The sequence below is a fragment of the Rattus norvegicus genome, chromosome 3, assembly GCF_036323735.1.
Source record: "Rattus norvegicus strain BN/NHsdMcwi chromosome 3, GRCr8, whole genome shotgun sequence".
Taxonomy (NCBI): Eukaryota; Metazoa; Chordata; class Mammalia; order Rodentia; family Muridae; genus Rattus; species Rattus norvegicus.
This window is the reverse complement of record NC_086021.1, coordinates 73,813,177-73,825,413: the sequence shown is the minus strand read 5'-3', so window position 1 is coordinate 73,825,413 and position 12,237 is coordinate 73,813,177. Positions and strand designations below refer to the sequence as shown.

The 12,237-nt window shown below is 37.1% G+C and overlaps 1 protein-coding gene across 25 annotated transcripts in view; it reads right to left on the bottom strand.

Moving 5' to 3' along the window:
• The window catches only part of 4932414N04Rikl (RIKEN cDNA 4932414N04 gene like), a 238,794-nt gene that overhangs the window by 101,336 nt on the left and 125,221 nt on the right, over positions 1-12,237 (bottom strand). For 22 of the 25 annotated variants that reach the window (XR_010065211.1, XR_010065212.1, XR_010065213.1 and 19 more), the window contains 6 exons: positions 11,908-12,004; positions 7,760-7,821; positions 5,679-5,757; positions 3,386-3,456; positions 1,912-2,008; positions 983-1,059 (listed from right to left, as the gene is read on the bottom strand). Coding sequence is in view for 22 of the 25 variants with exons in the window: in XM_063285258.1 (XP_063141328.1) it covers positions 983-1,059; positions 1,912-2,008; positions 3,386-3,456; positions 5,679-5,757; positions 7,760-7,821; positions 11,908-12,004 (483 nt within the window). In the remaining 3 variants the exon portion in view is untranslated. The remainder of the gene's footprint in view (positions 1-982; positions 1,060-1,911; positions 2,009-3,385; positions 3,457-5,678; positions 5,758-7,759; positions 7,822-11,907; positions 12,005-12,237) is intronic. The other 3 variants (XM_063285268.1, XM_063285263.1, XM_063285267.1) reach the window with 1 other exon arrangement.

The window sequence follows — 12,237 nt, the reverse complement described above, 5'->3', positions numbered from 1 at the left end:
TTTAAAGGTGTGATCCATGTTAGGCCAACCATGCTCTGAAGGAGATTACACATCCAACAGTATGTGTAGTGCCAACTTTATGTTTTGAGTTTTTTTCTTCTTTTCTTTTTAACGAGATCACAAATGTGATGTGCAGTGAGAGGGATTTATTCTGGGAGGAGCTTGGAGAGAGAAGAACAAAGATAAAATACATTTTATCAAATTCTCAGAGAATGAATAAAAGGATATTTGTCAAATGAATAAATATCATAGCGGTAAATAAAACGGAAATGAGATTCACTTAAAAACAAAAGGTGAGCATTAGAATTCGCATTCAGTGTTTCAAATGAGCCAATGCTTTTGTCTGCCTTACCAGCATTTCGTTAGCTATGACAGTGTTTATCTGTCACCTGCTACTACCCCACAATGAATGAACCAAGGGATGAACAGATGCGATCTACTGTACCTTCTACTCAGTGTGTCTACACTCTGTTTCATGGCCATGGCAGACACGATTATAGTCTCTGGAGCACAGCTGAATATCACACACAGCACTTAACTCTGCTTACAGAATTCTACCTGCACAGTCACCGACTGTAACCAAAAACTCCCTCAGCGTTCTTCGGAAAACTTGGTCCATGTTTGCTAAGCTTTCACTGTATCATGGGCGTTCATGCCAGTTATTCTGTGCTTGATACATCTCATACAGTTATATTAAATCAGTAATCCAAAGATCCAACATTCAAAATAAACTGTTTATGCACTTGGAAGACATGAGCAATCTTCAAAAAGTCATTTGGCACAGAAGAAAAGATCAAGTTTTCTCTGAACTTGTTCAGTTTTTAAGAATGTTTTAAGACTCATAATGAGCTAGAATACTTTAAAATTAAAAACCAAACTGTGACTAATTATGTATATATGACACTGTCATGTGATATGTACTTTTATTCCCCTTAGCTACATTGCAGAACAACAATAAAAAGTGCAATTGACATTTACATACCGGTCTCCTCAGTTTTTCCGTGCTCTCCCGTCTTCTTTGTTCTTTAGTTGATGTCATAATTCCTCTGTCTGGTTTTGCTGACAAATGCACATATTTAATTAAAGCAACTTTTATGACATTGTAGATTAAATGGAAGACATAAATATTAATTCAGATTTTTAAACATATTAAAATGAAACCTGAATTTCTATACTGCTGATGAGTGTAGTCAATTGCCCTAAATCTTTACATGAACATTTAATTCCATAGGGAATAGTTTTAATTATGTAATAAATGTGTCTAAATGTATCACTTGGAGAGGTTCTACTTTGCTTCAGGTTATGTAAACCCTGATGTATAAAATACTATCTTGAGGAGCCAACCATTATTACACATTAACATTTATTTTCTTAGGAGTCACAAGTTAGGTTTCTAGTTACATTATAAAAAGTCATACAAGCTTGCATGTTGAAGTACTACCATGTTTAGTGCTTTCCCAACGGTGGACAGGAAAAGAGGAATAAAAATCAGTACCTTCCTACTTGACAAGGTTAAACATGCAACCACTGTCTCTCTCCCATCTTTCCAGGAGTCTGTATTTCGTTTTCTAAAGAATTCCATCATTTTCCTCTATAAAAACTTTTTATGGTTTCTTTATATTCCTTGTGCTCAGCTACATTTTAATCATTCATTTCCCTGCCCTTCTGTACTTTATTATGCCTCACTACTCCTCAGATATTACAATGCCCTATAATCTATTGAGCAATTCAGCAGCTTTAATGTCACACTCAATTTCAACTTTCGCAGAAACTGGGTTAGACGTCAATCTCATTAACCCTTAACTTCCTGCATGAGACATGGGTAAAACCTTTGTTTGGTAGAACATGCTCATTCTCCTGATTTACTTGACCTATTCCTTCCATGGACTACATATAAATTATATGTCTCACCTTTCATTTCTCTGGTTCCTTTGCTTTCTATCCTTTGATCTGTACTCACGCCTAAATGGCTCACGTTCTTCTGCTGTGGGAAAGGTTCACAGATCATCTGTTAAATTAGCACAGAATGAGTTGAACAAACTATTCTGCTCCTTTCCAGTATCTGAGTAGCTCATGCCAAAGGACTGAGACTGAAAAACAGAGAGCGCCAGATGTATCTGATCTGGGAGCCCCAGGCATGCTTCCTAGATCAAGTCTAACTTCCATATTAACATGGCAAGTGGAAGTAAAAATTTGCACATTTGAAGCGTTTAACAAAAGAAACGGTGTCAAGAAAATGATAAGAAGTAAAGGTTTGATTAACATTATTTTTTTAGAAATTTAAAATGAAATTTACAATATTCCTGCAGAAATAATACTTCTCACTGAGGAAAATAAAACCAAAGTTCGTTTGCTGTTTTTTTCCCAATTACAATAATTACTCGATCTATCAAATTCTTGCCTAATTCTTAGCATCTATAAAATGAACACAGGCAGTTAAGAAAGAATTCCACTAATGAAATCTGGAGATTTGGTGCAGTATAGTATTATGACCAGGAAAACTAGCAAAAATGATGTATAACTTCATGTAAAGTAATTTTGCCATCTTAGTGCAAAAATAAAATGATAAGTAAAATATGTAATATCATATAAAATATCCAAATTAAACACAAATCCATAGCACCCAAATTTCATAGATGGAGAATCTGATTTTGACAAGATCGAGATGGAATGGATATTCCAATATGGTCTGAGTTCACAGCTCAGATTTCCTTTTGCCACTGTGCAAAGTCTGTTCTATATATTTAACACATATTAAATATGTGTAGGTAAAACCCAAAGAGTTTGTTGTGCTTAGAATCATTTGGTGATGCTTTCAAATATCTAGTCAATAAATTTCATCTGCTTATGAGAACAACAAACAGATCCTCTTAAATAAAGCAAATGTAACACGTCAATCAGGAAAGTATCTTATAATAAAGAACTAGTATTTGTCTCTCGCCAAAATGAGGAGATTCTGAAACTTGAAAGTTGAAGCTAAATTTGACTAGGTCAATGGATGAGAGTCTCAACAAATTAGAATTATTTCAACAGCAGACATTACTTTGAAGGAAGAGGAGGATATGTAGAAAGTAAGAGGTTGACTACTTACTCAAGAGATTACGTCCTAATCTTAATTAGCTAGTATGTTGGTGAATTTATACCTGATAATTATCAGGAAATTATGAGAAGACATTTGGAAACAGATGAAGGTGATATTCAGGTTTGGATACATGGAGACATTCAATGTAGTCTAAGAAATATGAGATGGTGAACTATTTTAAATTAACTACAAAATTATGACCAGTTAATTTGTATGATAGCCTGACATGTTTTGCCTATGTTCTTTTGTTGAACAAAACAAAATGCTATCAAGTGAGTAGCATCAATTTAAATGTTTACATACCAGTGTCTGAACACACCCATGGATACTGTGTCTTCTTTGTTCTTTTGTTAATGATGCCTCTTTGCATAAATCTGTTGGTAAATTCATATACTTATATATGAATATTAACTATGAATCAATGTCAGTTCAAAATAGAAACAAATTGGTATGTTTAAACAGTAATAACAAATGTATTTTTATTTATACAAGTAATGCTTTAAAGGCCACTTAATCTTTAGAAGATTTAACATTTTATGATACATTTATAACCAAACAAAATATTAATACCCTTAGTTAAATAGTAGATTCTGTAAGTTTTGAAGAACTTATGATTTTAAAGATTCACCCTCAAACTCAACATAAGTAAATAACCTTAGATACATTTTAAAATGCCACTGAAATATTAAAATTCATAGTGTACTAATCCTTACATCATAAAACCATTTAAATAATGTACATTTTCCCAGCCAAATGGCAAATACACAAAATCCTCAGAAACTAAAACATTAATAGAAACCTATTTTAGCCTTTGGATGTGAACAAAAATCTGCCACAGTGTAGCATTTCTGATACCCTTGTTTATATCCATTAAAGACAAGCCAGCTATGGGATGTCTTCATTGGTCAGCTGCACATTTCTAGAAAAAAAAAGCAGGCATTTCCAGTTTGGAGGTCCTTTATAGCTTCCACTGTTTTCCTAAAATGTATTAATATTTCAAGTGCAAATCAATTTGCAAGTGTAGAACCTTTGCTAATGGATTGGCACGGATGAGATTCCTTATCTCATCCATTAATGATTTGTTGAAAGCATGCTAACTACTAGAGCCTGGTGTTACATCCTGTCAGTGAGAGGTCATGCATGAATGTTCAATAGTTCTGGACTGAGACAATGGTGAGCTTAGGTGCACACAATGGTGACAACATAGAAACAAGGAATATAAATAGAAATGGATGGAGGAAGAATTATTCAAATGAGTTAGTGTGTGTCACCAACAGTTTGAGAATCTTAGAGAAAAGGGAAACATATGACAACAGGAAGGACAAGAGTTCAGTCAAGTGCTGATTATCAACACATGATAAATAGCTTTTAGCTACTCAACTATCAAGATTTTAAGTGTATTATAGTCATACTTGCACTAGATGTAGGTCAATAAAATGTGGCTCAAGAAAAACTGATAGTAGAATGAATGCCCATAAATAACAGAGGATGATTTTATTTAGATGAAAGTTCAAAACAAATGATGCATGCATGGTGTAAGGAGTGCTTCCAGAATATTCATGACCCTGGAGCCAGTGTCAATTCAGTGTAATGTGAATGGTTAACAGGTTAATGTAGAAGCCTTAGAATGCTGGACCCTATACCCTGCTTATTACTTTTAAAAATGTATCAAAATATGGCATGAAACAAAGTAAACATAATAAAATTTACTGAGCTTAATGATGTATTCCACATGCTATGTATTAACATAATTAATCCAGGAATTTAATTTCAATGCCCACGTATAGAAGGAGTTTGGAATATAGAAAGAGTCCAGCTGGGAATATAATAATCATTTGTAAAACACAAATATTGTATGCAAAGTCCCTGTTTATAATGCTTGAACAGAAGGTGTAGCAAGTGGAGGGGGAGGGAGGGCAATGAAGGAGAACAAGAGGATAATTCAGGGAAAATGAAAACATATATGCAGCAGAAGGGGAGGGGCAGGGAGGGAGAGTTTGGAAGTGATTTGGATTCATGTCTTAAAGCCACATCTGTAGCACATACTTTATAATCTTATTCTAATTACATAGAGAAAAGCTGATGTTAGCAGGAAAGGGTCACATTTCCAATAATTCTATAATATGTTTTATTGTAAATTCTTATATTGTGTCATATGAACTGCTGTGACAAACCCTATTCCACATACTATAGCTATGAACGTCAGTAGGAAGCTAAATAGACTAGATGTGGAATAAAGACAACCACTGTCACGCTGGAGTCCTTGACGAGACCCTGGAGATTACAGAGACATTTCACATTCAAGCCACAGCATACTCCTTAAAGTTTCCATTCTTCTGTGGCCCCCACTGTTCTCCCATCAATCATCATTACTTTATTTGTGCATTTCATTATGCCTAACTGCCATGAAGCTATTGCCGTAGTGTAAGCACATTGGACAATGCAGCTGCATTAATGTTAAACCGGGATCAAAACTGAGGCTCATCACTATTTCTCTCTTAAGTTACTAAGTTAAGTCAGTGTCTTAGTCTACGTGCACACATGTTCACTCTGATTTAAATACACAGAAGGAGCATTCAGAAAACACGGTGCGTACCTTCCGTTTCACCACGCGTCAAAGCTTCACTTCTCTTTTCTATAGACACAGCTAAATGGCACACATCTTCCTTCCCTGGCTGCTAGGATGAAGGAAAATTTTGAGTCGCACAAAACAGACCATTAGCTTTTTAAGAGTACAGAGTTTCTGTTTTAAAAAGCAAGAGTAGAAAACAAAGCATTTGTCGGATTCCATGCTATTTGAATACAGGGTCCACTGTTGTGCATTCATGTGGCCTCTGACTAAGGAAAGGCAAACATGGAAGGGCTGCAGATACATTTTCAATGAAATAATGGTAGGTAAATGGCATGTTAACCCAGAAAGATAGACTGAAGATTATGTTAATGTCTTAGAAACAAATAAAAACAGCTTCTACACATGCACACAACACACCAACTAATGTAGATTGATTCTTTCCATCTGTTTCTACTTAAACTTCTTTTATATGTTAACACATGAATGATCCACACTAAGAGTACATATTCTCAGAGTGAACTTTCAGTATGGAATAGAAGCTACCCACATTTTGGTCTTCCTTCTTCTTGGGTTTCATATGATCTGTAATTTTTTCTTAGCTATTCCAAGTTTTTGGGCTAATATCCACTTATCAGTGAGTACATACAATTTGGGTTCTTTTGTGACTGAGTTACCTCACGCAGGATGATAGTTTCTAGTTCCATCTATTTGCTTATGAATTTCATGATATCATTGTTTTTAATAGCTGAGTAGTACCCTATTGTGTAAGTGTACATTTTATGTATTCATTCTTCTGTTGAAAACATCTGGGTTCTTCCCAGCCTCTGGCTATTATAAATAGGGCTGCTATGAACACAGTGAAGCTTGTGTCCTTGTTATATGTTGGAGCATCTTTTGGTTATATGCCCCGGAGTGGTATAGCTGGGTCCTCAGGTAGTATCATGTTCAACTTTTTGAGGAACTGCCAGAAGGAAGACCAAAATGTGGATGCTTCATTCTTTTTTAGAACAAAATAGTCACGAGGGAAATACAGGGACAGAGTGGAGCTGGGACTGAAGGAAAGGTCATTCAGAGACTGCCCCACCTGGGGAATCCATCCCATCTGCAGCCAACCAAACCCAGTCACTATTGCGGATGCCAAGAAGTGCTTGCTGACAGGAGCCTGATATGGGTGTCTCCTGAGAGGTTCTGCCAAAGCCCTTCTGATACAGATGAGGAGGTTGCAGCTAACCATTGGACTGAACAAGGGGCTCCAATGGAGTAGTTAGAGAAAACACTGAAGGAACTGAAGAGGTTTGCAACACCATAGGTAGAACAACAATATCAACCAACCAGACCCCACCAGAGCTCCCAGGAACTAAACCACCAACCAATGAGTACACATGGAGGGACCCATGACTCCAGCCTCGTATGTAGCAGAGGATGGCATTGTCTAGAATCAATAGGAGGAAAAGACCTTGGTCCTATGAAGGCTCATTTCCTCAATGCAGGGTAATGCCAGGATGTTGAGGTTGGAGTGGGTGGATGGGAATGGGAGGATCCTCAAAGAAGCTTGGGAGGGGGAAGGGGTATGGGAGAGGGAGGGAAAGGAAATAACATCTGGAATGTAAATACATAAAATATCCAAGAAAAATAAAATTTTACAAAGAGCAAAAAGAAGCGGCCCACAAGGAAAGATTCAGTTTTGAGGTTGGAATTATCATCTACTAATCAAAAGCCACAAATCTTGATATGTTTCCCCTTCCCCCTTACTACCAGTCGAACTGGAGGCTGTTGCATCTATCTTTTTCAAATTTACAAGCTGCTGCCTAACTTTGAGGAAGGTACTGGCAATTGAATGAAAGGTGTTTATCTCTGCATTCACACAGACCTTAAGAACAGTCTTGACGACAAGCATGATGAACTAACGTTTTTATATGGTTGGTTGTGAGCTTAGCCTTTAAGGACTGAGCCATGACTCCAGCCCAAATTAAAGTTTTTAAAAGAAATGTTAAACAACGATTGGCTCTGTAGGATAATCTGAAGTCTAATTTGTATACCTAAGCTATGTTGTTAAATAAACAGTATTGAATGTCAATTGTCAATAAAAATAACAGTGACTTAACTCTTTCCTTGTTGTAAGCCCTTGTTTGTCCTTCTGTGGATATCACTTTATTGGCTGGCTTTGCTGAAAAAAAAAAGCACAGATTTAAGTAAATAACTTACGCTGGCATGTTGGACAAAAGATATATATATATATATATATACATATATATATAAATATTTACCCATAGTATCTGTATTTGTGTATGAACATGTACACACACATACACATATACATACATATGCATTTGCATGCTTGTCTATCAATTAGACGGACACCTATTTGCTATAGGTTAAATATATAAAACATTTTGAGGTTTCATTCACAAATTCATCAACTCAAAACTAGGAACCAAACCAGAACAGACAACATTTCAAAATACCAATGATGTTTTCAGATTCACTGGGTTCACTGTTCCAGTCTCATAAAGGAAATAATGTTCATTTCCGACATTGAAACTATTGGTATATTTGATCATTGTATGAACACATACGTTGTTCAAATTTTGTTCACTTTCCTATATCTCTGTTGTACTCGACCCATCCTCACTAAATAGACAGGGGAACTTCTGAGTATCACTAGTAAGCCAGCCTAGACTCCTCAGCAAATCCCATATATCAGAGAGAAAAATTTTCCCAAGAAATGTGGTGGCTGGATTTAAGAACACGACTTAAGAATGACCTAAACTGGAAGCATGTGGAACACATGGGCACTGGAAACAATTTCCTGAACAAAACACCAATGGCTTATGCTCTAAGATCAAGAATCGACAAATGGGATCTCATAAAACTGCAAAGCTTCTGTAAGGCAAAGGACACTGTGGTTAGGACAAAACGACAACCAACAGATTGGGAAAAGATCTTTACCAATCCTATAACAGATAGAGGCCTTATATCCAAAATATACAAAGAACTCAAGAAGTTAGACCGCAGGGAAACAAATAACCCTATTAAAAAATGGGGTTCAGAGCTGAACAAAGAATTCACAGCTGAGGAATGCCGAATGGCTGAGAAACACCTAAAGAAATGTTCAACATCTTTAGTCATAAGGGAAATGCAAATCAAAACAACCCTGAGATTTCACCTCACACCAGTCAGAATGGTTAAGATCAAAAACTCAGGTGACAGCAAATGCTGACGAGGATGTGGAGAAAGAGGAACACTCCTCCATTGTTGGTGGGATTGCAGACTGGTACAACCATTCTGGAAATCAGTCTGGAGGATCCTCAGAAAATTGGACATTGAACTGCCTGAAGATCCAGCTATACCTCTCTTGGGCATATACCCAAAAGATGCCCCAACATATAAAAAAGACACGTGCTCCACTATGTTCATAGCAGCCTTATTTATAATAGCCAGAAGCTGGAAAGAACCCAGATGCCCTTCAACAGAGGAATGGATACAGAAAATGTGGTACATCTACACAATGGAATATTACCCAGCTATCAAAAACAACAACTTTATGAAATTCGTAGGCAAATGGTTGGAACTGGAAAACATCATCCTGAGTGAGCTAACCCAATCACAGAAAGACATACATGGTATGCACTCATTGATAAGTGGCTATTAGCCCAAATGTTTGAATTACCCTAGATACCTAGAACAAATGAAACTCAAGACGGATGATCAAAATGTGAATGCTTCACTCCTTCTTTAAAAGGGGAACAAGAATACCCTTGGCAGGGAAGAGAGAGGCAAAGATTAAAACAGAGACAGAAGGAACACCCATTCAGAGCCTGCCCCACATGTGGCCCATACATATACAGCCACCCAATTAGACAAGATGGATGAAGCAAAGAAGTGCAGACCGACAGGAGCCGGATGTAGATCTCTCCTGAGAGACAGAGCCAGAATACAGCAAATACAGAGGCGAATGCCAGCAGCAAACCACTGAACTGAGAATAGGACCCCCGTTGAAGGAATCAGAGAAAGAACTGGAAGATCTTGAAGGGGCTCGAGACCCCATATGTACAACAATGCTAAGCAACCAGAGCTTCCAGGGACTAAGCCACTACCTAAAGACTATACATGGACTGACCCTGGACTCTGACCTCATAGGTAGCAATGAATATCCTAGTAGGAGCACCAATGGAAGGAGAAGCCCTGGGTCCTGCTAAGACTGAACCCCCAGTGAACTAGACTGGTGGGGGGAGGGCGGCAATGGGGGGAGGGTTGGGAGGGGAACACCCATAAGGAAGGGGAGGGGGGAGGGGGATGTTTGCCCGGATACCGGGAAAGGGCATAACACTCGAAATGTATATAAGAAATACTCAAGTTAATAAAAAAAAAAAGAAGAGTATGAAGAATAGTAATGGCATTCCCAATATCATCATCACAAAAAGATGAGTGGGAGACCCCAAACATAAATACATTATATTTAAATAAAAATATCTTACACTATAAAAAAAAGAATGACCTAAACCTCTTGTAGATGTTTTATGTAGAACTAAGCAACACATTCCTATGGTACTAAGAGCTATCGTTTTATGGCAGTGATATCTGAATGAGTAGAAGCTGTAGGAGAGGTGTGATGATGGAGTTCACCACACTTCTAACCTTCTCTTCTCCAGCAAATAACCTATGGTGAATGACTAATTGGTGTGTGTGTGTGTGTGTGTGTGTGTGTGTGTGTGTGTGTGTTCACATATGTCATGTTTGGGTGCTTGTTTGTGAGAACGTATACATACATGTTTGTGTGTCCACCTGAAGTCATACCAAGGAGCCATCCAACTTGTTTTTTGAGGCAAGATCATCTGTGGTGTGGAGCTTACTGTGCAGGCAACAGTGCCTAGAACATGTGCTCCAAACCCATCAGCCTCTCCATCGCTAAAGTTGGAATTTCAAGGGTGGGAAACCATGTTTATTTTTTTACAGAGGTTCGTTTGACCAGTTCCCAGTCTACATGCTTGCAACAAGCACTTAGAGAGTGAGCTTACTCACCAAGCACAGAACTTTGAATGAAAACATGTGAAGCACATTCTGCTAGATATATAAGGAGCTGGAAGTAAAGAGACTATGGTGACGCTCTCAGCTTTCCTTCAATGAGACAAGCCCTTGGGTATAAACATCATCTGATAATGTTCTTCCTTTCTCCCATTTTCCATGTATGTTACTATTTCTGTCCACTAACTGTTAGGTGTCTAATTATGCTGTACTTTCTTTATCCCTGACTCAGCAGCTGTGTCAGAATCACGCGATTAGAATTATAAAATAATGTGATAGCACAAAGAGTTAATGCACAAATTCCAAAAGAAAAAAACTAAATATTGTTATTGTCCATGTCTTTGGAATTGTCACTTGTCTAGAAACTTGGCTAGGCCCAAACAGGACTTATCCTTCCTTTGCTTCTCTTATGTCTGAAACTCTGATCAAATGTGCTTTTGTGTAGAATTTTTTTGATGTCTGATCCTCAAAACAATGTTTATTTAACTAGAATCCTTTTGACAAAGGACAGGAGATCCAGAATCTCAAAACAGCCTAATCTCAGTGTCAAATCTATCAAGAGACACAAATGATATACTAAAATTGAGAATTTATACTTTATAAGATATCTCATTCTAAATAATATTATCTTAATTCATTATTTTTTCAAGTCTGGTTCTTTCCTTTATCCAAAATGTTCAGAAAATTAAAACCACCTAAGAACCAAATATTCTCAGTGGAGTTTGTTGAACTTGCCATAATGTACTTGAAAGACCCACAGGCCCCCTAGGGCCTGAGAAGAAACTGAAATGCATGTCTTTGCTGTTTGCACTTGGTTTTTATATTAGAAGATCATGTGTGGTTCCTACATATCTAGACTTCCATATTTCATTTCCTAGAGAAGGTCAATGTTTTGCACATCCGCTCTGCATGCCTTTGCTGGCAGCTGTTTACTCCCCGTGCTCAGGAACTATCTCGGAATTCCTTCCCCGTCTCCTCTGCACATTCTTCTTCGTGCCCGTAAGATAGTTTAATACTTTGTAATCTATTTAGAAATTCAGGTGTGGGAGAGGCATATTAAATTTCAACATTTGCAGACAGTAGATAATACATCATTCATATTACCATGTAACTTATATATGGAAATAGGTCAGTCTCTTTGTCTAGTAGAATAATTTGTTCCATCTGACTCACTTAAGTATTACATGAATATTCCTTCCAAGGGCTGTATGTTAAAGGTAGATCTTACCTTTAGTTTCTGCATTTGCCATATTTTCTAGTAATCGATCTGTAGTCACAGAAAAAGAGACTACATCTTCCATATATGTAGAAGTCTCAGAGGTAGTCTGTTAAAATTAACATAAAAAAGGCATCTAAATACCACATTTCAAATGCAGCCTCTTTCAAAAAGTAGAGTACCAAGTATTGTAACCCATGTTATTTGAACTAAGAACAATTTATGCTATCTAAATCAAATCTAATTTTCTCTGCACTGACATTAGATAATAGACATAGGACCACCTATAATGTTGTAAGGAACATTAGACTAATTAACATAAATTTCTGGAAGTAAATATAA